Source organism: Thamnophis sirtalis, unplaced genomic scaffold (genome assembly GCF_051295495.1).
Source record: "Thamnophis sirtalis isolate CommonGarterSnake01/CBP01778 unplaced genomic scaffold, rThaSir2_p1.2 scaffold_15, whole genome shotgun sequence".
NCBI classification, from domain to species: Eukaryota; Metazoa; Chordata; class Lepidosauria; order Squamata; family Natricidae; genus Thamnophis; species Thamnophis sirtalis.
In genome coordinates, this window is record NW_028261395.1 from 33,078,994 (window position 1) to 33,105,255 (window position 26,262).

The 26,262-nt window shown below is 39.3% G+C and overlaps 1 protein-coding gene across 1 annotated transcript; it reads right to left on the minus strand.

The window, feature by feature from the left end:
• Positions 1–516: 516 nt before the first annotated feature.
• On the minus strand, positions 517–26,103 carry DNA2 (DNA replication helicase/nuclease 2). The gene is made up of 21 exons (XM_087702041.1): positions 26,009–26,103; positions 25,065–25,235; positions 24,171–24,354; positions 22,663–22,805; positions 21,473–21,595; positions 20,403–20,610; positions 19,728–19,845; positions 17,560–17,722; positions 16,887–17,078; positions 16,495–16,725; positions 15,589–15,705; positions 15,387–15,496; positions 12,545–12,654; positions 10,519–10,743; positions 9,103–9,296; positions 8,344–8,433; positions 8,061–8,253; positions 7,288–7,377; positions 5,096–5,278; positions 3,776–3,922; positions 517–1,363 (listed from the first exon to the last, which is right to left on the minus strand). The coding sequence occupies exons 1-21, from the start codon at positions 26,101–26,103 to the stop codon at positions 1,307–1,309; spliced, it is 3,144 nt and encodes a 1,047-aa protein (XP_087558167.1). The 3' UTR covers positions 517–1,306.
• Between the last annotated feature and the right edge of the window lie 159 nt (positions 26,104–26,262).

Here is a 26,262-nt window from a genome sequence, read left to right on the forward strand (position 1 = left end):
CTACGGTAGCAACCAGTGTAGTTCATGCCCATCATTGCTAAATTCTACCAGCTGAACCGTCTGGGTAGTCTTCAAGGGCAGCTCCACATAAGAGTGCATTGCAGTAATCAAGCCATGAGGTGATCAAGGCATGAATCACTGCCTGCAGTGGCCCTGTCACTTTTGATATTCAGCCTCCCCTCACAACTAGGATGCTGTCCCTGGAAGGATATCAGAGAGAATGCAATCTAGATATATTTATTAAAAAGGGGTTTAGAAATCACCCACCAAATAACTTGCTAGCCCAACAACTTGTATTTATCTGTATCGATCATTTCTTCAACCATTTCAGAGGAGAGGCAAAAAATAATAATCATCTAGCTACAAAAAAGATTGTATGTTTTCATTCATTAGGAGTGGCTGTTTTCAACTATGTTTGGAAGGCTGCTATAGTTTAATGATAGATGAGATTTATAATGTAAGATATACCAATAATGCAAATTTATGTTTATTTCACATTAATTTTATTACAGGCACTACAAAAACAGATGAGCATTTTAAAATGTTCAATACATGAGTTTAAAAATATTACAAAAATATACGTAGAAAAGAATTTGATTTTAGTGCAGTTTGGAGCTTGATACAACAATCAAATCCAAAGGAAAGTAAAACATCATCATCCAAGAGGTAGCTTTAGTGTAGGGTATATTTCCATGCACAAAAAATTGAATTCATACAGCTTCAGTAAATGGCATTAGAGTGTGTAATGAGCTCAAGGTGCACAGTTTCCCCCCAAAATTATGTTAGCATTAGAAAATAGCATTTCAAACATCCTTACTAAAATTGCATCATTGCAGTGCCAAATAAATAGGAGGGGGAGGGAATCATAGTTAAGTGGTGATCAGGCTTTCAAACAACAATATCTAGGTTTCTTGGAATAGTTCTGGCATAGAAGAAGACATACCACAATCAAACCAATTTTAACAGTAGAGCTTTGGGGTCATGCTTAACTAAAGTGAGATGTAGAATTTGTGTACTTTCAAGATTTTTGTATAGACAGCTAAAGCTACTCATTTGTACGCACAAAATATTGATCAAAAGAATTCGAAATACTCAATTAGATAGATACTATTTCTCAAAATGGGAAAAATACAAATAGATATACCAAGATAATACTTTTAAGCTCTATTTTTAAAATGTCCAAATAGTTATTTAAGGCATTATTAGTATGTAAAACAACAAGCTGGAACAATCCAGTTTAGCACCTTCTGGCAGAATTCAGTGTATCTGCTTCATATTAGTGAAGATTCTCCTCAGTGTTTGTTTATCATAAGAGTTTACAATGTAAAACATGTTCATATGCTCCTAAAGGAATATTGAAAATGTAAGAAACATTAAGGAAAACATGGTTTTAGTTCAAGTACTAGGAAAATTGGGTCAGGTTTTAATGTTTAATCTATGTAATATTTAGGTATCTGACCATCCCATATTTTGAATAATTACATATACAGGCAATCCACACTAACTGACCACTCCTTCAGTGATCATTCAAAGTTATGGTAACTGTGATTCAGGCGCTTGGAAACTGGTGTGCGTTTATGACAGTCACAGCAGCCCATCATTATTTGAAACCTTCACAACTGGCTTCTAACAAGCAAAATCAATAGGGAAGCAGGAAATTGCAAGTCACAGCTACAGGATGTCGCACTTAAGAGCAGTGGGTGATGCACTGCAATCATAAGTCAGAGGCAGCCACCTTTTTCAATTTACAACTATGTCACTTAGCAAGACACTTACTTACTGCGGTCAGTAAGTGAGGACTACCTATAAAATGAAGCAGAACATGGAGCTAAAGAGGAAGCATCTTCTCAGAACTGTTGAATTCCTATTGAGTTTAAAATGTGTCATTAACTTTAAAAAAGACACATAAGGAACGCAATCTATTGCTGCCAATATGTTTAAGAAACTTAGTCCCATGTAAGAATGCCCTGACCTGCATATTTTTCAGATAATTATAAACCCCATATTTACTCCTGTTATCAGCAGTTCCAGTGTTTCCGTCTCTACTAAGGATTCCAATTCTATCTAAATCCAGTTTCTATAACATTTAACACAGGGGTCCCCAACCCCCAGGAACCGGTCCCTGGTGCCTTAAAAGATTGGGGTCTCTGATTTAACAGTGAACTTAAGCCTCCGGAAGAATGAGCAGACCATGCTAAAATTGCCTCCCTAGATGGAAAGATGGATTCCAATGCAAATACAATCTTCCCTTATCAAAGTCTTGTCTTACGCATGAGTGAGGAGTGCTCCGCTTCCAAATGGAGTTTCCTCAATCCGGTTAATTCTTCCTTCAAGCCATGAAAGCAAAGAAGTGGTATTAGAAGCAGCAAGCAGTTTTTGCCCCAACTGCCATTCCCTGGAGGTAGTTGATGGGAGGAGAGGGAGAAGGTGAGGTTAATTAAGCATAGAATTGTGACAGTCAAAATTGGTGCTGCATCTAAGAGATAAGCTTCCATCATTGGTAAGCCTGCCAACTGTCCAATCTTTCATCCCATCTCTTACCTAAGTAATATTGGAAGCTGTCTAGTTAATGGGGCATTTTTTGTTCCTTCCATAGGCATTTTGCACTATCCTTGCAAGCAAAAGGAAAGCAAACTATTTCTGTACTACCGTATTTTTTGGAGTACAAGACGCACTGGAATATAAGACTCACCAAGATTTTGAAGAGGTAAATTTTTTAAAAAAGTTTTTGCACTCTGCAGACCTCCCAAACCCTCTGCATGCCTCATTTTTCGTGAAAATCGGGGCATGCAGAGAGTTTGAGAGGCCTGCAAAGTGCTCCCGGGGGTGGGTGGGACTAAAAAAAGGGCATGCATAGTTTTTAGGAGGCTTGTAGAGTGCTCCTGAGGGCTGGGAGGAGAGCAAAAATGAGCAAAAAACAGCCCATTTTTCGCTCGTTTTCCCCCTTTCCAGCCCCCAGGAGCACTTTGCAGGCCTCTCAAACCCTCTGCACGTCCATTTTTGTGAAGGGGGCGGGGTTTCAGGAGGCCAAAAATGCTGTATTCAGTGTATAAGACGCACCCAGATTTTCACCTCGTTTTTTGGGGGAAAGTGCGTGTTATACTTCAAAATATACGGTAGGTAGATGGCTTGGTCAGCTATAATACTAAAGTAATAATTTCCCATTTGCTCACCAACTGCAGCAGTGTCCTAAGAATAGTGTGCTCTAGGGCAGGTGATGGGATAGCATATTATTGCATACATTTGGTCATTGATTTGGTAGAGAATTTTGTCTTTTTTAAGATCAAATTATTCATGCTAGCTAGACTAATAGTTTAGCCTTTCTCTCAGCTCCCAAAGCACCAGCAGCTCCAGAGAGTTGATTAAAAAAAACATCTTTTTAGCTAGTGTTTGTGTAGGGAGATAACAGACAATATTCAAAACAGACAATCACTTTATCTATGATACTTTTGAGACCAAAAAATAAGGGATCAAGGGATAAAATTCCCATTACTTTCCAAAAGCTGAGCCCCATAGTTCCTTTTAGCTAAATATTTTTTTAATTTTGCCTAATCAGAACACAATTCACTTCAAATGTTCTGAGAAAAGATTCCAAAATCTGGTTTCATTTTCTTTAAATGAAAGTGATAAAGAAGCAATCTTGTCCTTTCAGACTAGATTTAACAGTTGATTTTGCATTTTGCATTTTTTCATCTTCAATTAGGAGGCCTGAAAAGTCTTCATTTAAGCAGGCTGGCAAAAAAGACAATATAACTAAATGAAAAAGAAAGGATATCATAGCTTCATTCTTCAGATGATGAAGTAATTTCTTTAGAGGAGGATAGAGACAAAGGGATGGTACACAACCCAGCATAACTAACTTATGTTTGGCTCTTGTAATGGCAACATTAAGACGTCTCCAGTCCTTCAGAAGTTCTCCAACCTATTTTTTTTTAAAAAGGGAAGCACAAAGAATGCTCACAAGTTCTCCATTACTTTCAAATAATAATCATTCCACTGGTTACATATATCTCATCAATGATAACGATTAACTAACCCCAGAAGAATGGTGACCCTCTGCTTTATTTAAAGTCGGTATGATTTCTTTCATATAATGTAAAGCTCTTGTCTTAAGCACAAATGGCACTCTACTCTTAATACAACATTACAAATTGCTATCTTTAAAAAACCTGATCAAAGGCAAGCATTTTTTTTTACATATTGCCAACTTTTGATACTAAAAATGATAAGCTTTGTGGGTTAAAATTTATAAAGAAATCAGGAAAATCAAACAATTTTAATTGGATCACTTGTTTAAAAATGCGGGCAGTTGTTGAAAAATTGATAGAAAATATTTTGCAAATCATTTTCATTCAAAATAAATATATTCAAATCTGGTCACTTTCTATAATGTTTCCATTAATTATTGTTATTTGTACAAACGTTATTCTGGGTAAAAATACCAAGAATGGGTGTTTTAAATGATTGTATTAATCATTTTATCATATACATGTGTGCATAAGGAAAGTACATAATTCACTACAAAAAAATTTCCAGTTTGCTTTTGTTTTTCTTCCGTAACTCTGTAATTTGTTTTTTGACCTGCCTTATTGTGCCTATTCTGATTAGTTTTATATCAAACTATTATTTATATCTCTTTTATTTCTAGGTTCGAGCACCACTGCAGAAGAAAGTGGCATTCTGAATTTTTGGTTTGGCCACTTATAACACAGATTACTAATACAAAAACAGGACTACTGGGGCTACACCTACTTCCCCCCCAGTGTTATACACAGTGTATTTTGCTAGCATGCAAAACAGCCTTATATACATATGGACTCTTCAAACAAAGAGAGGAAACTTGGGAATCTTAGCTACGAGTAAATATCCAAAATGAAAACCAGTCACTCATTCTAAGATCCATATTAGATTTCTTGCAGAAAGAAAAAACAAACAAATAATCTATACTAATTGCTAGTACATCTTTGCTGTTTATCTTACCTGCTAGCACATGAACCTTTTAAAGGACTGCACCATACATAAATTAAATGTTGGACAACAAACCTAAAATACTTGGAACTATGAACAGATATATGATTCTATAGTGTTTACTCACATTTCCATCCACATTGTTTCTTACAAAGGATACTATAATTACACTCTTGTCTCTCCCCTGGTATCTGTCCACAGTATTTACTTCTACATCAGCGAGGTATGAGCCTGCCATCAAATCTGTAATGATCTTCAATTGATGTCTATATGGAGATATGACTCCAATATCTGAAGGCTTACAACCAGCCTAAAAAAAATAATCCCAGTGTTAAAATTATGGAATCCCAGATGGCCGTGATACAATGCATTCCAACACTCATCCTTTTAGGAGATTTAAGAAAATAACGTATAGAAATGTCTTAAAAGAATCATATCCAATTTGTGCTACCCACTGATGATATAATAGGCTAAATGAACTTCTCCTTCGCCTCCTCTAATGCCCCCTTAATCTGATGTTAGCTACTAATTACTTTTGATTTTAATGCAACTTTATTCTTAGGTATCTTCAGTCCACCTTCTGCTTCTATCTTCTCTTAAGCCTAGGGGGAGCAATCTGAGGTCCACAAGAAGAAGCCACTTCCTTCTTTGACAATCCTCCCTTATTCCTTGCAACTGAAATAAATTAAGGAAATCAAATGTGTCCTCTGGCTGCAAAAACTATGCCCACTCATCCTAATAACATTAATTATTGGCATATTTTTCTCCCATACACTTTTTAGCTTATTCATCACAGAAATGTATTTTTGTTGATAACTGATCTGGATTATATAGGAACCGATATAAGTTCTTTGGATATCATATAATTTGTGTTTTGTATCTCAGATAAGAACACATCATCTACCTGCCATTCATTAAACCACACTGGACCCACACAAATTGGAAAAAAACTAAGTTTCTGCTGTTTTAAAGAATCGAATCATTGAAGTAAATGCAACTCTTGAAGAGCAGCAGCTTGTCTTATTGTGTTTTGCAAAATCAGAAGTTGTTCTTCCAAATCATTTTTTAACTCAGTGCGGTGCTTTCTATTAAGAGCAAAATGCAGTGGAAGTTTTTGCACTTTGCGAACATTACATCCCCAGTTACTATAATTACACCCTACAGTGATTTCTGCTTTAATTCTGGATACTTGTCAAGATTGATCTATTATGCACTAAACCAGAGGTAAGCCCCCTTTCCCACCCGAAGGCTCCTAAAAGGAGGAGGCTTTCAGGTACTTTATCCACATCTACATATACTGTATTTTTCACACTATAAGGCACACTCCCCCCCCCCAAAAAAAAGTGAGTAGAAATGTCTGTGCATCTTATAGAGCGAATATTGTGGTGGGGTTTTTGGTGTGGAACACTGGAGCTTTTGCTGCCAAGCAGCTGATTGGTGATTGGATTTGCCTCCCGGAATACCGCCGATCAGCTGTTCTAGGCGGCGGGGATTGCCACCACCGCCTATCGCTGCTGCTGCTTGTTCACTGCATTCTATCACCAGTGAACGGGCAACAACGATAGGTGGAGGCAAACAGGCGGTGAGCCTCAGCTGATTGGCGGTATTCCGGGAGGCTGATCCAAACACCAATCAGCTGTTCGGCAGTGAAGACTCCAGTGTTCTCCACCAGCGGCAGCAGCTCAGCTCAGTTGACCAGTGGTGGGTGCAACGGAGCAGAGCTCTGATGAGCCATGTGCAGGAGTTGCAATAACGTACTGAAGCTGACCAAGCTATTTGCTGTTTGCTTCAAGGATGCTAGCCAGATGAATACTGGATGGCTGCTGGGAGGCAGAGGAAGAATTTTTTTCTTGTTTTCCTCCTCTAAAGCTAATGTGCGTTTTATAGTCTGGAGCGACTTATAGTGCAAAAATACTGTAAATCCTGCTGCCTGGCATCCCTACAAACTTCCTATTTTTAATAGCAAGAAAGAAGGGAAACGGATTTGCTTCCCCACAGGCAAAGAAGGGAAACTGCATTCTACCCCACCCCAGAAAACAAATTGCCCCTTTTTTCCTGCAAATGAAATGAATTTTCAACAACTTGTGATTAGAGGAAATTAGAAGCTTGGTCTTCAAGTGTCATGAATTCCAAGGGACAAAACCAACCTGCAGGCATGAATAACCAATCTCATCACACCTCCAAAACATATTGAGGCCAGGCTATTGGAAGGACTGAACTAATAGGGGGAACACTGCTGGTGTACCTCTTTATTTAGCAAGTATCTCAATATAAATGCATAAATAAAATCTCTATAGTTTTAAAAAACAAGAGAAATACCTTTAAAAATATGGATGTGAGGAAGAACACCAGTCTGGCTTCAGTCATGTTACTTATACAGCCTTTTTCTGTCTGTTCTAGGGCTTCAACCTGAATTAAAGACCAACATCATATACCTGAATCCACTGCAATGAAAATTTCAAGCTGTTTGTTAGTTTAGGAAGACTATATTGAGGTATATCAAAAATTGCTGCAGGTAGATTATATAATTATGCTGAAGGGGACAGTCTTATTGGAATTGAACATCTGGACATTTTCTAAAGCAAATTGCTTTTAATTGAACCATTTTCAGGGAGGAAAGGAAAATAAACAATATTTAATTACTATAGTAAGGGAAATGGAAAAGGGAAAAAAGACAGGATAGAGCAGTGATAGCTAATCTTTTTGTCGTTGCGTGCTGAAATGTACACACGCATGTGCGGTGGAATTGAGCTGGACAATGGCTCACGTGCCATAGGTTTGCCATCACGGAGATAGAGGATAGAAGGAAGAGAGCAAAAGCAACTGATAAAGACTGTTGGGATAAGAGAGAGATTTGCATGGGATGAAACAGAGAGGCCACTTGATTCTTGCTCAAAGATGCAATACCACATGGTGTCAATCCCGAAACTGATCTGACACATGGTCCCTGCCACTATTCTCCTAATGGAAGTTAAAGCCAACTGTCAGAGACCTCTTCATATTAATTCTGCACCTTCAATTTCCTGAGAAACAGAACAAAACCCAACATCAAATTGCCTTGAGGATGAGAAGAGAGGCCCAATAAAAGTTACCTTCTCAGTGTTAAGAAAACAAACGGGATTATTTGGATCAAGTGTTTCTTTTAGCCACGTTTCTGAATAAGAAGACTCTTCCAGTTTTAGTTTTTTTAAGTTAGGCAAGTCAATGACAGCTCTGGACACCTTTTCAGAGCCACATTCCAGTTTACCATCATACACCAGCTTGTTGCTCAATGACATAATTTTACTGAAGGGATTTAAAATGGAAAAAAAAAAGAAAGTTAGATTTTTATCAGTCTTGAGGTGTGGCGAAACAACATGTTTCATGCTTACATACCTGTTCATTCGGTACTGGACAGTTAGATGCACAACAGCATTCTTATTTTGTTCCAGCCTTTTGAATAAACTTTCACTCATGCCAAGTTCTCTGCAATAAAAATTCAGGCAGTAACTTGCACATAGCATGGCTAACAGTAAGTATAAATCCTACAGCAAGTTCTGACCTAGGCTTCCCAAGATCATGTAGCAGACTCCTCGTCCTGATAAAACCTCTTTTATTTAGGTTAAAGGGAATTCTTCTCCAGCAAAGTCCCAGCAAACAGTCTTTCATGAGATTCATAATAACAGACCTTTATCAGGCTTGGAGAGCTGCCAGGCCAATATCTTCCAAATGCCACACTGTAGCAGCAATTACTTGGCAAGAACAGATCTTCAACCTAATGAATTGAATTAATTATCTCCTGCAAACTCCCCTCCCCTTTCGCTCCTCTTTATTCCCTATGAGAGGGGCCATTCACCGTCCACCTGTGCCTTTACTCCCGAATCAGCCCTTGTTTCTTAGCTGTTCCCTACTCCTGGCAGCTCTGCACACGCGCACAATGAGAACAGGCTCCAGCTGTTCTTCTGCCCCACTGATCTTTGACTCCAAAGGCAGCTGATAACTGTCAGGTGGCCCTGGCCCCATCTCTCCAATGCAGAGGAGTCATCACAGCCTTCCCCAGACTCCAGGACTGGCCCATGTTCCTCCCCAACCTTCTGTCTGAGTCTGCCACCAGCTCCGCTGGCAGGCCACAACACAGCATATCATGCTGCCTACCTTGCTTCTGGGTTTTGCACAAGTGGAGGCAACTGCTGATGGTCTCCCACCAGCACAAATCGAAGGGAATAGAAAAGAGGGCCAAGGCAGATGGGCTGGCTAATCTGAGAAGCCTCGTCCACTATGCAGAAGTCAAAACGTTTACGAGTGAAGATTGGATGGTTTATTCCCATGCATGTTGTTGCAATGACTGGCTGGAAAAAGATGAGAAAGTATGAAGACAGCACCTCTTTTCAACTGTAAATCAGACATGCACTTAAATTCAAACAATACTACATTGTGTTCCCTGTACAAGTTATTAAACGCAGTTCTTAACTTAATGTCTCTCTGCTGTCAGAATTTGGGATGGAGCTGAGTACATTTTATTATTCCAGCTATCTATGGAAATTCTTAGTCATCCAGGTCATAGTTGTCTCAAAGGTGCTTTTTTCAAGAGGCAACTGGACTTTCTGTTTTTTCTTTGAAGATGTTTCACTTTTCATCCAAGAAGCTTCTTCAGCTCATTATTCCAGCTGTCTATATACCTACCTATATTCCCTCCAACATTTAAAGAAATTGGGGGCAGGGAAGTAAAGCTGATCAGAGGTGAAGTGGATAGGTAAATCTTTTTCTGCAATCATTTATCAGTCACAGATTATTTTACAGAAATTTAAATGGTAAGATGTTTGTAAATTTGTTGGTAATAACACCTGAGAATTCCTTTTTATCTTAGAATATATAACAGGCTGGCCAACCTCTGCATTCTTTGGGCAATTTTAATTCCCTTAAATTTTTAGGAATATATATTTATTATCTCACAAGCAGATCTTCTCTAAGTGAATAGGTTTCATGTTAAAATTTGCATCTTCTAGTGGCAAAGATTCCCAATTATAGAGCCCCAAAGTGGCTTTTGTTATTTGCAGGGATTCCTTTCCAGCACAGCAACAGTGGATTACAACACTACAGATCCTGAGAATTTGAAGGAATGTAGTTTATGAGTGGGCAAATCCATCTTCTTTTGCACATGTATAAAGCAAAAAAAAAAAAAAAGCAGTCCCCAAACTGCAAATTTATCAAACTCTTCACCATGGATACTGAGATCTAGTTTCTTTTTACACAGTAGCAGAATGGTGCTATGGCTAAAAGCCCCTTTCTACAAATATATATGTATGTGTGTGTGTGTGTGTGTGTGTGTGTGTGTGTGTGTGTGTGTGTGTGTGTGTGTGTATGAAATGAAAAAGAAAAAAAATCAAGATGCAATATCTTTGTTGTAAATATGAATGCACCTTTCTTATTCATCTGATTAAAACCTACTAGGATCACTTAATGAGGGCATAGTTATTATGAAATTAAAACAACATAATATCACCAACATAAACTTCCCAGTAGAGATTCTTTTTAGGCACACTAGTCTCCTGAAAAAGGCATTTTCTTTACCTGACTTTGGTATAGTTCCTCCAACTGAGCCACAGTTTTAATACACTTTGATTTGCAGATCTCTTCTTCTGTAAACCTCTTTATGTCTGGATGAACCTTCTGAGCTCTTCCTAGCCTCAAAAATCCCACTTTGAACTTGACTAACTTAAGTAGGATATTGTCAACTGCTGAATGGGTAAAACTAGTTAAGAGAACGCTGAAGCCACAAGCATAAAGAATCCGAACCTAAAACATGGGAAAGACAACCAAGGAAAAAGCAAGTTTAACCTGTATTTATTTAGTTCCCCTGTGCTGATTCCTATCCCACCCCAAGTAATATGAGAGCAGATCAGAAGACATCAATTCTTACGTTCAGCAAATGTTTGAAGAAAGTCTACAGAACTATACAGGCCAATCTCACCCTAATCCTTTGGACCGGCGCTATCTGTAGCCATGCCGCCAATCCGCAGCTCGAAGAAACCGGCCCACCGCCGAACCAAAGGGGTCCTCCCCAGATCACTGGTGGAGCACAGGCCTGAAGAAATCCTCTGCAGACCCTGGTGGTGGTTCTGGGCGCTTGCGGTGGCCGAAATCAAGCACGCCGATCTCCGAGCTCCTCCACATTGGCCACTGTCCAAAATGGCGACTGCCAACCACATGGCCTGATGCCGAGCCGGCTCCGACTGAGCCGCTCTTTCAGGAGCCTTCGAAGGGTTCCGCAACCCCCCGGGTCACGCGGTACAGCACCCGCCAGCGCGCAGCCCAGAGCCTCCCCTTTAACCGCCCAGTGGCTTGGGGGCTCCTTTCTAGTGCAGCAAGCCTGGCTTGTGCAAGGAAAAAAAGGTAAACAGCACAGAGACGCAAGTGAGAGAGATGGGATGAATCACGTGGAAAAAAACTAAAAGGCTAACTTTAAAGCAATAAAACCTCTGAAGCCAAATGGAGAGTCAGAAAAGTAGTCCTTCTGGGCCGAAGACTGAGGTTAATCTGGAGAGTCAGGAGGAGGAATAGAGGGATTGGACTCAAATTCTACCTTAGTCTCCGGGCAAATGGGCCGTGTTAATACCCAGTTGTGACTCCTCCCACGTCTCGCTTCGGAGACATCCCATCTTCAGGGTCTTACAAAAGAGTGTCAGAATGGGAGCCAGTCTAATTTCCAGAAGGAGGGAGCCACTACGGAGAAGGTCCTTCTTCTAGGTTCCTGCCATATGTACCGCCTTAGAGGATGGAACTCCCAATATTCTTTGCTTCTCCTCTCTAGTGGGTCGGGTGGATGTGACTAGCAAGAGACAGTCCCTCAGAGAACCTGGTCCCAAGCCAAGAAGGGCTTGAAAGCACTTTGACTTGTATCTGGAAGCAAATTGGCAAGGCAGCTCCCGGAAGAGAGGTGACACATGTGCACATCGAGATCTGTACCAACCCTTGGAGGGTGTTGCATTTTGAACCGACTGAAGTTTCCAGATGCATTTCAAGGGAAGCCCCATGTAGAGTGGATGGCAATAGTCAAGATGAGAGGCGTCTAGGGGATGAGTGACCATATCAAGCCTTGAAGTACAGATTTCCTCCACACTTTAGGAAATCTGAGTGGAAGCATGAGGGAACTCTATTCTCATGTCTCTGGCATGTCAGGGTCTATGTACTATGTAAGTTCAGGGGCAAACAACCTTTTGATAGTCAATAGCAGTATAAGTGCAGTAGGCAGATTAAAATGCAAAGCAGATGGCAAATAGGAGAATGTTATTTAAATACTGGTAATCCTTGTTCAGCAATTGCTTCATTTAGCAACTGTGCACAGTAATGATGAAAAAGTAACTTTATGAATCGAGTTGACATCTCTGTGGTCATGTGGCCGGCATGACTAAATGCCGAAGGTGCACGGAGCACTGTTACCTTCCCACCAAAGGTAGTTCCTATTTTTCTACTTGCATTTTTTACGTGCTTTCGAACTGCTAAATTGGCAGAAGCTGGGACAAGTAACAGGAACAGACTCCGTAATGTAGTGCTAGGGATTTGAAAGCCGAACTGCCGATCTTCTACAAGACCTTACCAAAGCACAAATCGTCGTAGTCTTTCCCGTTCCAGGCATGCCAACAATAAGGGTGTAATCCTTCGAAAGGAGAACTTGTTTCATTGCTTGTTTCTGGGGTTTATTCAATCCTAGGATTTACCAGACAAAGAGAAAAATAATTAACCTGCCATTTAACTAAAACTGTACTCTATTTTTTTTCTGTAAACAACACCAAGAGAGAAAGTACCGTATTTTTCAGAGTATAAGACGCACCTTTTTCCCTCAAAAGAGAGGGTGAAAATCTGGGTGTACAGTGAATACAGCATTTTTGGCCTACTGAAACCCCGTCCCCTTTGGAAAAATGGGCATGCAGAAAGTTTGGGAGGCTTGCAAAGTGCTCCTCAGGGCTGGGGAGGGCAAAAAAGAGCAAAAAGCAGGTCATTTGGGGGGGGGGAGTTCCCAGGAGCATGCTACAAGCCTCCCAAAGTCTCTGCATGTCCTTTTTTTTGCAAAAAACAAACCGTTTTTGCAAAAAACAGGCCATTTTTTGCTCATTTTTGGGCCCCTCCCAGGCCCCAGGAGAACTCTGCAAGCCTCCCAAAGCTCTGCATGCCTTTTTTGTTTGTGCAAAAAATGAGAGGTGAAGTGGGTTTGGGAGGCCTACAGAGTGCAAAACCTTTTTTTTACAAAATTACCTCTTCAAAATCATGGTGCGTCTTATACTCCAGTGCATCTTATAGTCCGAAAAATACAGTATTTGGATATCCATGCTAGAATGGTATCTTTAAAAGTCAATTTAGTCTTTATTCCCTATACCGAGGAAATACACTTCCATCTAATCCTATAATGTTTACTCAGTTCCAATGAGTACACTAGAAGTAATCCTCAGTTTACGATCATAATGGGGATTGGAATTTCTATTGCTAAGCATGTCAGTTGTTAAGTGAGTCACACCCAATTTTACAACCTTTTTTTGGCCATGATTGTTAAGCCAATCACTGCTGTTAGGTGAATCATGCAGTCATTAAGTGAAACCAGCTTTCTCCATTGACTTTGTTAGATGGAAGCCAGCTGGGAAGATCACAAGTGGCAATCCTGGGATACTGCGACCATCGTAAATACATGAAGGTTGCCCAGTGCCAGACTTTTGATCATGTGATCCTGGGGATGCTGTGATTGTTGCAAATTAGTGGTTTTCAGTGCTGAAAATTTGAACAGTCACTAAACAAATGGTTGTAAGTTGAGGACTAGCTGTATAGCATTCTCCAACAAAGTGGACAAAAGGTTTCTGCTAAAAGAGGCATGTCTGTGGGGGAACCAGGGAAAGCTATTTACCTCAAAGCAAGCCCCCAGTCTTTTTTTCTATTAGCCAAGACCTGAACCTGGAACTACCATATTTTTCAGACAATAAGACGCTCCGGACTATAAGACACACCTAGCTTTTGGGGAGGAAAACAAGGGGGAAAAATCTGCCTCTGCCTCCCACCATCCATTCGGTATTCATCTGCCCTGTTTGCCCCTTTCGCCCCTGCCACTGCCCGTTTGCTGAGGCCCATTTGGCATGGCCCGTTCACCACCGTAGCACCTTTGCCGCCATGGCCCGTTCTCCGCTGCCAAGGCCGGTCTAGAACAGCACCACACCAACATACACACCTCACTGCAATATTCAGATTATGAGACGCACAGAAACTTCTTATACTCTGAAAATATGGTAATTCACTGCTGTCTTCAACACATTATAGTCTTGTAATCACTCCCTTGTGGTAGAAGTAATACTTGTTCCATGCCAAGGCAAATTTGTAAATTAAATGTTGCTCCTATTTATTTTTCTGGCAGTTATATTAGCAATAAAATGCTCATTTTTTTAAAAAACTCACACACATGGGATGTTCCACTAGTAAAAAAGTGTTTGCCGGAGAGTACTAGTTGGAGAAATACCTGTGGTCTTACTTGTAGTTACTTTACATCTAAGTCCTGATATTTGCAAAAAAAGATGGAAATGTGATCCATCCTAAACCAGGCAATAATTGGCTCTTTAGGGGAAATTGTCAAGATTGAACCGCTTTGCTTCTTTCAAACCTTATCGCTATTTGACTTGCCAATGAACTGGGGAGAGGGAAAAGTGAAATGGAGTGCTGAGAAGTCGTGCGGGGATCATGAGAGCCTGGAAACCATCAAAGTCACCAGTGCAAGTGCTTGAGAAGTAGGTGGACTGTTCCCATAACAAAAAGGCTTCTCATAATTGGACAATGTGATTACCCAGGGATGGGAAGAAAGAAAAACCATTGTTTAACTAGGCAAGGATTTGCATAGGAAAACCAGAGCTGGTTTTGATTCTTCGGTACCAAAATGGTATAGCCAATAAAGTTTTACTTTTGGGAATTCAAAACTCCCTTATTTTGGATTCAGTCGAACAGTTGGCAGAAATTCAAAGTGCTTCTTCAGCCCAGAAAATTCTGTATACTAATATAGTATATACTTAGAAATATAGTATATACTTAGAAATAAATATACTTAGAAATCCAGCACAAAAAATTACCCTCCTTCATATAGTATTTATAAGAATTGTAATCACAAACAGATGAACTTGGAATTTCAAATTTTGTTACCAACTCCGTGAATAGCTTTTCAATATTGTGGCATTGATCATTCTTTAAGATATGCCTGCTTATGAATATTACTGAATAAAATAATTATTTTGTGGAAATAAGCTTATTGCTGAAGGTATACAGATTCTAATATATTTGTGTCATAAGGATTTGCAGCTGAAAGATATTAATTTAATGCTCTGAAAACTGGATTATTTTCCCTCTATGAGGGAGATGGGCAGTTTTAAAAAATGATAAATAAATCACAAGTAATAATCTTTTGTCCCCTGTACCTTTCAGAATGTTTGCCACCGTGCCCTTTGCCTCTGGAGGAAGAACAGAACTCAAGTATTGAACAAATTGTGGCTTGTAGAAGTCTACTATTAAGCTACGAAGCTTTTCACTAAAGAGAAGAGAGGGAAGATGAAATAATCAACTGTGGAAATATTTCTAAGAGTAATGTTACTTGTATGGAAATAGAGACGAGAAAAATACCTGGCAGGAGAATTTTCCATTAATTTAGAAAGATTTGCTAAAGGAGCTTCTATGCCAAGTGCTCCTTCCTCATGATCTAATCTATAAACAGTATCCCCAGGGAGATGAGATAAATTCCTGAAACACATTAAACAGAACCAGTAAAATTCCACAAAAAGTTTTAAATACCTCCTGTCCATACAAGATATATAGATTTAAATCTGCTGGGCATTTCAACTGTGTTACAATTGATTCTATACAAGTCCCATTTCTCACCAGGAACACACCTTGTCGTGACATTCAAACATCTCCAGAGAAAAACATTTTGCTAAAACAGCATGAAATCTGAAGTACAAGCAATACTGATACTTAACAAAACAGCTTCAATAAGGCAGCACATGAAAGAATCTATATACAGATCTCCCAGTGTCACAGTAAATAGAAATATCACTGTTTATTAGCTGGCACACGTAATCTTATTCTGCAACTAACCAATAACCCGACATTGCCCAGGTATTTATTTATAGGAGGGAAATGTCCAGACTAAACGTAATTTCTAATGTTGGATTTTCCCCCTTACCAGAGGGATCCCCCTTGTGGAGTACTGTGAAGACGTTACCATGGCAACTCCACTGTACAGTAGAAGCCATTTTACGCAGTACAGAAGCTATTTTAAGGCACAACAGGCTATATCTTAACAGAACCCATGCCCCAAGGGGTGTCTTACCCCCACAGTATTTTTTTCCAGAGTAAGGGTTACTCAGCCTGAAGATGGCGAGTGAGACCTCGCTGAAACATTGCCAAGACAATCTCAATCTTACACGGGAAAAGACCCGAATACAACAAGACCAGCATACCTACACCCATGAAAATCTACGAATATATATACATATATATATGTATATGCAAATATACATCAATCAATACCTATCCAATAAGCAGGAAAGTTTGGTTCTATTGACCTCCTGAATATAACCAGTAGATAAGGCAAGCAAACCGTGGTCTTCATCACTTAGAACAACTCTGTCCCCAACCATCAAAGTTGTGATTGGCACACAATCATCTCTACGCTGGAACCAGTGTAGATACTGTCCATCTGAAACTTCTACTACATTTTCCATTCTGATCATATTTCCAATGCAGTCCCCATGTTTTTCTCTGCAAACATCAAGAACAAAGAATAAACTGGGTTTGGATTTCTTCCATTCGAGACTCAGGCTATAGTACCATTTCTTCTTTCTTACTGTAGTGTGCAGAATGAAGTTTACAAATGAGCTTACAAAAATCACTGCTGATACTTGCTTAAGTCTTTGTCTTACCTTTCTGCAGCAGACAGCATCCATATATTTTTACGCCCTTTTTTCCCATCTTTATACTGTGACTCCAAAGTTAGCATTAGATACCACAGGTGGAAATATTCCAAGTGAGAAGGCTTTAAATGACAAATCTCCTTTTCAGTAGCAGCCACCATATCTGGAGGTATTAAGACATCTTTCTGGTGTTCTACGGCCCTGAAACACAACTGAACATGAGTCCACCAAAAAAAATCTAGATTGTATGATTCCTGCTTTCCTGTTCAACCAGTGGTGGGATTCAAAATACTTTACTACCGGTTCTGTGGGCGTGGCTTAGTGGGTGTGATATGGCCTGGTGGGCATGGAAGGGAAGGATACTGTAAAATCTCCATTCCCTCCCCACTCCAGGGGAAGGTTACTGCAAAATCCCCATTTTCTCTCGATCAGCTGGGACTCGGGAGGCAGAGAATAGATGGGGCGGGGCCAGTCAGAGGTGGTATTTACCGGTTCTCCGAACTACTGAAAATTTCCACTACTGGTTCTCCAGAACTGGTTAGAACCTGCTGAATAACACCTCTGTGTTCAACCCTCTTTTACATGGTTTCTTATACCAAACCAAGAATGATTCTTGAAATTATGATGTCAGCCATTCTGGACTAAGGCACACTTTCATATGACCTCTTTAAAAGAAACTTACCTACTATAAAGTATACAATTTTGCTTCTGAGAGCAATAGCTACAAGCTTGGCTATCATTAATCAAAGGAGGTAGAGGGGCAAGTTGTGTTTGCTTTTTTCCTATAGATTTGTATGTGTTGTGAATAAAATAGAAGGCCAGCTGATTTCTCAGTTTAATCAGTTCTGCAAAGGAGAAAAAGATAAACAAGTTTAGACACTTGTGAAGGGCATGAAAAAAAAAACATAGAGCAAAACTTGGGCATTCAGTATATTCGAGGACTGGCCCTATGAATTCATTCCTCCATTCACCCAAAAGTGAACAAATTATTAAATATAGTTCCACCATAGCTCAAGTCAGCTTCTTTATTAGATATTGTTCTGCCGGCTAACAGGACAACTTTGAGAGTGCAGATAACATCCCCTGAAAGGTTGCTGGACCGGTGAACAGGAGGCTTCTGGGCCCAGTTCAAAGTCCTGATCATTACCTATTAGGCACAACCCTGTGATATATGAAGATGACTTGCCATAACTCAGGGGTGTCAAACTCAATTTCATTGAGGGCCACATCAGGGTTGTGTTTGAACTTGGGGGGGGGGGACACAAGGGCAAGGGGGCATGACCAGCTTGACGTCACTCGTGTTGGAGGCTCCTGTGGCTGCCCGAGTGCTCTGCCAGCAAAAACGGGCTCCTGAGCTCAGTTAAAAGGCACCACAGGCCAATCCTTCACTGTTTCCAGGAAAGCCCCGCGGGCCAGATCTAAGTATCGCACGGGACGGTTCTGGTCTGCGGGCCTGGAGTCTGACATCCCTGTCATAACTGTATCTTCCTATCTGGTAAAAATATCCAAAGAGATCTATTGCTTCCATCTTGATAGCTACATAAGGTACAGTCTAGAGAACAGGCCTGCTTCCTAGTAGTTCCCACATTCTGGAACACTCCACACACACCCCTCCAAAAAAAGAAATGCTTGGTCCTGTTTCTTCTTCCATTCATCAAATAAAATTATTTTATTTCAATGTGCTTTTAGCTCTAATTGACTAGGGAAACTGATCAAAGGCATTTTTACAATTTGTATTAGGTTTCTCTTATTGCTCTATTCACCACCCAGAGTTCATTAGAATGTGGGCAGCCTACAAATACTGCAAAACAATTTGATAAATAAGCTCTTCATGTTACACACAAAATTATATTTGTTTTTTATTAAAATGAGTTGCAACTGTAATGATGAGCAACATGTTAAATAGGACATCATCAAGTAGTAAAGGAGGGAAAAGAGGATTCTCAGAAATGTCATTGCGAAACGGGGCTCAGCTTTAGATATTTAGATATATGCCACATAATATAATTCAATCTTTTTGACTCAGAATAGGGCTAGACAGTGAGAATATAACCCAACTAATCTTCTTAAATAAGAAAAACTGTAGGTTATTCTGGAATGCTTTTAGAGCCCTCTCCACATACCCATTTAAGCTTTAAAAAAATGTTTACTCCTTCTCTGCTATATTATATGTGTTTCAAAATGTATTTCCATTTACAACTAGGCTGTTTTGCTTTTTGCCATGTGTGCATGCACGCACGTGCGCTCGCGCACACGCGCACACACACACACAGCGGCCACAATGAAAACAGTACAATAGAAAGATGGGGTAGAAAATATTGTAACTATACTCCCTTGTATAGACATCACCCTGCCAACAAAAGTGCATATAGTCAAGGCTATGGTTTTCCTAGTTGCAATGTATGGCTGTGAAGGTTGGACCATAAGAAAGGCTGAGCGCCAAAGAATGGAGGCCTTTGAACTCTGGTGCCGGAGAAGACTCCTGCGAGTCCCTTGGACTGCAAGGCAATCAAACCGGTCAGTCCTAGAGGAGATCAACCCTGATTGCTCTTTAGAAGGCCGGATCCTGAAGAGGAAACTCAAGTACCTTGAATTTCACCTAATGAGAAGGAAGGACTCACTGGAGAAGAACCTAATGCTGGGAACAATTGAGGGCAAAAGAAGAAGGGGACGACAGAGAATGAGGTGGCTGGATGGAGTCACCAAAGCAGCAGGCGTGAGCTTAAATGGACTCCAGAGGATGGTAGAGGACAGGAAGGCCTGGAGGAACGTTGTCCATGGGGTTACACGACTTTGCAACTAACAACAACAATACTCCCTTGTAGATATTTTTGCTATCACAAAAGTTACCTCTCCTATCCATACGACTTCCTACTACAGGAATCATATTGCCTGTTTTCAGATATAAGAGAAATCCACCTTCAGGATCAACTCGCCTTTCTTGACACAGTAAGGAGTACAAAATTACCTAAAAAGATAGTTAAAACAAAACCGAAAATTAAACATAGAAACAAAGTGAAGATATGTGCAGCATTTTAGTACACTGAGAAAGATCATTAAAACTACAGTAATTCCATTTTCAATATTTTCTGGTATGTGACCATCCTAAGATCATCAATGCAGAGTAAGTGCTATGTAAATGCTAACCCCAAAACAATCTCATATAATTGTATCAGATGATGGCTTGCCCTTGCCTAGGATGAAAACATTCCTTCCTCAAAGATATTCTAACAATTATATTAAACAGACTCCGGTAGTTGGCTGTTATAGATAACATCTTCTCCTAACTTGCCAGGAATGTCAAATGAGGTATTCCTGGCATCTTTCAACTACGAAGACCAAAAAGGCAATATCAGGGAATCATGGCAATAAAGTGTCATTCAACCCAGCACAGAAGATTATCTACAAAATGCTTTGCAAGTATGTCCATCAGGATGCTCTTATATATAGTGTAGATGCCTTCAATAATCTTATATTCTTCATGTATTTAAACTTTACACATTCCATATATATTCCAATATGTACCTGACTTCTATGCTCTACAGAGTTAGATTCTTTTCCACTTTTAAGCTCCAGTGGCATTATTCTGGTCTGAGTTTTAGATCTTTCATGAATGGTTACTCCAGCTGTAACATCAATCTTGCCCTTTAAGCCAAACCTGGGGCACCAGATATTCTCCTCAACATCCAGGATTTCTGTAACCTTGACATTATAACAGGACTTAGAACCTAGTCTGTTACAAAACAATTCATATATGTTAATTTAACCTGTTAACTCTGCATTTCCTGAAAGACACAAGGAAGAACAATTAAAATCCTGCACTCCTCTTGAATAGAAGACTAAAATAGTAGAGAACAAGAGAATGCTACTAAACAACTTAGGCTATTATTTGTCTGTGTTTAGTTCCTGAATCAGTATAAATATTCAGCGCAGTCATAGACAGAACCAACCTTTTGCGAAGATCACAGCAAAAATTGGATATTTTCTGGAAAAGATGCAACCAAACTGCTTCTTGTTTCCGACTACTAAATATAGCTTGCCTACAACATCAGCAAAGCTATGAATAATACAAGCTTGAAAATGTGTTGTCACTAGATAGTTCAGGTGACACAATAAAAATTAAACAATTTGTATTGGGGGGTGGGGGAGCCAAGGAATTGAAGACATGTATACAAATTTGTGCTGTGGTGATTTGCTTATATAATTTATTGAATAAGGCACAATTGGATGGGTTTATGATACACCAAGCCATAATACATGCAGGCCACATCATGCCTTGTGATATAAAACCAAACTGCAGGATAGCTATGTGCAGCTTCCACCCAGACCCTCTCAGGAATTTGGAAAATCAAAATTATTTGCCAAATAAAAAAAGATATTTGCAAAAATTGAAAACACTCATTATTTATTGTTTAAAATATTTTCATGGGAAATATTTATGTTAATATCTAAGGGTTTAATATTTTTTTACATGATTCAATCATCAAATTCTATGAATGCATCCGTTTTAATTTTAAATGTGGCAAATATTAAGGCTGGGAAATACTGCACTAAAGCATAGTAAGTTTGTTTGTATTCAATTAACAATTACTTACGGTTTTAACTGCACATTATTTTGGCTGTGTTTGTATGTATAGACTTCTGCCCATTTAATAAAAGATGGTAAGTATTCTTCAATCTCATGAATTATATCCTTTTGCTCTAGATTTAACTGATACCTTTAGGAATGAAAGAAGGATGTTAGAAACTGGACAAGAAAGATTTTTGGGCTTTTTTCATTTAGCGAAAAGTTAGCTATAGGAAATTGAAAAGGGGTCAGGATCATAAAATAATGTTATTAATAAAATGGCAACTTAATTCAATGATTGATTGATTGATTGATTTGTATTCCACCTTTATTATTTTCATAAATAATTCAAGGCAGAAAACATATTCAAACACCCCTTCCTCCTATTTTCCTCACAGTAACCTTCAGTTGCGCTGAGAAGTACTGGCCCAAAGTCATCCAGCTGGCTTTTATGGCTAAGACAGACTTAAAGTCAGTCTAGACCAGGGGTGTCAAACTCACGTCATCATGGTGGCATCATGTGAGGTATCAGGACTTTTTTCACCTTCGATAAACCAGGTGTGCGTGTGGCCAGAACATGATGCATTAACAGTTCTGGTCTAGACCAAACTGGATTTATGAAACCAAGTAGAGTTAATAATAATTTCTGAAGGAACTCAAGGATCAGACCCAAGGTTTTCACATGGAGACCTAGGTCCATAATGTATTTTTTTTTCTTTTTCTGTAATTACTTGCTTCAAGGTGGGATTGGGGTGACTGAGTGAAGCTGAGAGTTTAGTGGTCAGATGCTCTTCCTGATGCCTTTCCGGAGTTCACAGCAGATATTTTCTCTCTGCACCCTGACAGAGAAACATCTATTGCTACCTAGGTCTTCACCTCTAGGCCACCACACTGCCCTGGATCCTTCATATATTTCAAATCAAGAAAGAGGGGAAAATAGGAATGTGAAAATATGAAAAGTATTTTGGCATACATTCTCAATCATGATAACGAGAAGGAAAATGCTTCAATATTGTGAACTGAATTGGTAGCTGAATACGGGAAACCTGGTAACTGAAAACATTTTCACAAAGTGAATCTTTGATTCAGAGTTCTAATGAAACAGTTTTCACATGGTCAACAACAGCAGCGACTTACAACAATACACCAACTAGTCTCCACTAAGTATTAAAACTAAGAAAATATAATTCTTAAAAATTATTTCTTGATAACTCTTACAGTTCTTTTAGATATTTTGGTCCATGAACAGCTGAGAAAGCAATTTCTTTCAGTTTCTCCTGTGTAAAATTTATTCCCGCTTTCTGAAAAATTCCATGTAGAATTGTGCCTATCAGCATTGCACGTGAAGTACGTTCACATTTCTGCAAGACAAAATAACCACTTTTGAAATATTTGCATAAATGTGTCCTACATATCAATTAATCTGAAAAATTATTTGCTTCCCTTACTATGCTCATACTAAGGCCACAGGCCTGTACAATACATACATTTACTACTACTAAGTCACTGAACACAGAAAGAACTTATTTCTGAGAAAAGATAAGTAAGGCTATGCTTCAAATAAGCCAAGAAAGCTAAGAATAGAAAAACATACAACATATAGTAAAAAAGTATTTAAAAAAACTAAGGAGTGAATGTGCTATTTTAAATTACAAGATTAAAAATACTGTTTCTTAGTTGAGTATTATCTTTCTACAATTTTTCTATTATTATAATTATAAATCTTTCTGAATATAAATAAAAGATAATTGGTATGTGTGTGTGTGTGTAGGTATGTGTATGTATGTATGTGTGTGTGTATGTATGTGTGTGTGTGTATGTATGTATGTGTGTGTGTGTATATGTGTATATATATATATATATATATATATATATATATATATATATATATATATATATATATATATATATATATATATATATATACACACACACACACACACACATACATACATACATACACATATATATATATAGCCAGTAAAGCTATCTATAGTCTCCAAGTGCACTAGTGTTGTTTTTGTTATATTTTCAGAAGAAATAAAGAAAAAACTGTAAAGATGTCTATTTTGTTTCCATATAAAGATTAAAAGTCTCATGGCTGATATTAGAGCATAAAAAGCTTCCTCTGGCCCAACCACATTAAAAAATTAACTCCCTTATATTATGATCTTTTCAAATAAATAATATGGGAGCAGCCCTATCACAAAGTTATCAAGATAAAGCAGACTGCCACATGCTTTAATCCATGAATGTCAAACTGGCAGCCCGTGGGCCAAATGGATCACATGCAGGCCACGTCCACCCCAGCTCCGCAAATGGGAAAAACGTTGCGAAACATCACATGACAGCAATGTGACACTGCAAGTTTGGCACCCATGCTTTAATCCAACAAAATCACAGCTGTCATGGCAAATGAAACTGATAAAACACAAACAACCACTGCCTCTATTACTGCATTATAAAAGAATCAGGGTCCATCACCTCCTATGTACATATGGAAGTAACAAAAGCATTCAGAAGACCTCTGTCCTTATAGGTTTACTTGTATAATATATGAAACATCCATTCAATTAAATGCCATTTGAAACACCAGCAAATGAATCCAGCCAATAATCCAGCATCATTTTGGAGCTAAAGTAAATTATGATTTTACTGATGATAAAAAAATCTTGACATGACAGCTGTTTTAAACATTTAGAAATCCAGGTTTTTTTTAAACTTACCCGGAACTTTTCACTCAGTACAGCTCTTCTCATGCACTGAATGCTATTTGATACAGTTGTACCAGAAAGTAGCACATCTGGATACAGAATTAAGTATCCTGAATCGGCATTTATTATCCAGATACCAGAATTGCACTCTCCTTCTAAGTGAATTATATCTCCAGGCTGGACTGGAACAGAAATCCTTTAAAAAAGATAGATTAAAGGGAGCAAATATGTTTGGAAATGGGAGATAAAATTTAAAAAAAATAAACTTTTTTTTCTGCAAATGATCCACCTCTTCTCTGAGTATGTGCAAATACAGATCCCCACATAAATAGGGGGGAAACATTCCCCCATGTAATGGTTATGTGGATTTCTGAAGCCCAAATCTGCTACCACGCACTCAGAATCATGAATGGGGACGAGCAACTACATAAATTGAAATAATAAAACAGGTCACGGATAAAAGTATATAAAATGAAAAAAGTGAGGAAAAACTAAAATAAATACTAAATAAATACTTGTTAAATGAATAAATGCATAAATACTAGAAGGGTAGTTGAGAGAAGTAAACACCATACGTTTTCCAGTTTGCTTATGACTTATGTTCACAAGACATATTGAATCACAAAACAGTTACCGGTAATCCTGTTTTTTATGCTAAGTCACTATATGAATCCGGCCCGTGTGCTTAGCTTTGATGCAACATACCCCAAAAATAAAGTTTATTAGGTAACAGGAAGGTTCACCAAGGGTAAATACGCAGTAAGAGCATGAGAAACTTTTCATACAATATTTCCCTAACCGTTCCCTGTTATTCTTATAAATTTATCACAAAATTATTTTTTTACAATAGGGGTGTAATTAGAAATCTACCAGACAAATGTCCTCCTCCATTTGCCTGAGAATTACCAATCATCCTGAAGGATGCACAACTCTCTCTCTGAATCGTCAAGCATTGAAGAAACAATTGTCAGACGTTTCTCACGTTCTTCGTCATCCTGAACATGTACAACACAGTATCTGTTGTTCAAACCTCTTTGGAGTACAGTATCCGGGAAGCCGATCATTTTCTTTGGAAACCTAAAATAAATAGACCAATAATTATTTTAGATGGTAAAATAATATTTACACCTACAATAGAATAATCATGTACATTTTTCAGCTCAAGGGCCAGAGTGTATGTGCGTGTAAGGGGGTGTATGTGTGTATAGGGGGGTGGGATCTCACTGCATATAAAAAGGAAGCAAGATTTCAGTGCTCTACTACCCTCTTAGTTAGAACAACTAATCAATGGAACAACTTGCCTCCAATGCTCCAACACTGGACGTTTTAAAGAAGATGCTGGATATCTATTTGTCTGAAGTGGTGTAGGGTCTCCTGCCTACGCAGGGGGCTGGACTAGAAGACCTTCAAGGTCCCTTCCAACTCTGCTATTCTATATTCTATATTATTTCCTTTTTCTGCTTTCCCTGTCAAAAGGACTCAGAAGGAATTTCAAGTGAGAACCATTATCTGTAGCCAAAAGATCAAGCCCAGGAAGGGAACCATTACATTCACCATTCATTTTCACTTTCAAACAACATCCAGGCCTCTCTCTTTTTTTAACTTTCATCTTATTGGGAAAAATTTGTGACCGTCTTGATGGTCTCATGGGGCCCCTTCCTAACTGGAAGCAGAGTTGGTTCTCTGAGCTTACTTATAGGGTACCATGAACCACGTTCCACTAAACCACGATCAAACTACGCTGCATTCAAGGTTTTAAGAGGGAGGGGGGTCACACACGCACCCACACCCACACCCACACCGCCCGGGCGCTTTCAAGGCCTCGCTTCAGCCCCGACCGAGACGACCACCTTTCCGCCAGCGGCTCTTCCACGAAGCTCTTCTCCATTAGCTCCTCCAGCGAGGCTCCGTCCAGTCCCTCCAGGGCTTCCTCCGCAGATGCCATGCGAACTACCGGGGCTCCGGCCGTAAAAGCCCGCCAAACCCGCCCTCGCCTGGCCCGGCCTGCGAGGTGCGCCTTTCTCCGCCTCCGCGCCTCTTTCGGAGAGGAAGAGGCGAGGCTGCTGTGGCTCCCTCTGCACAGGCGGCCTCTAGCTGCCTTGTG

Excerpts from the sequence above, each read along its gene's own strand:
- DNA2 (XM_087702041.1), bottom strand. The coding sequence starts at position 26,103 with ATGGCATCTGCGGAGGAAGCCCTGGAGGGACTGGACGGAGCCTCGCTG. Across the intron at positions 15,497-15,588 it reads ATGGAAAATTCTCCTGCCAG|TGAAAAGCTTCGTAGCTTAA; the intron begins GTATTTTTCTCG and ends TCTTCTCTTTAG. Across the intron at positions 9,297-10,518 it reads AGGAACTATACCAAAGTCAG|CCAGTCATTGCAACAACATG; the intron begins GTAAAGAAAATG and ends ATCTTTTTCCAG.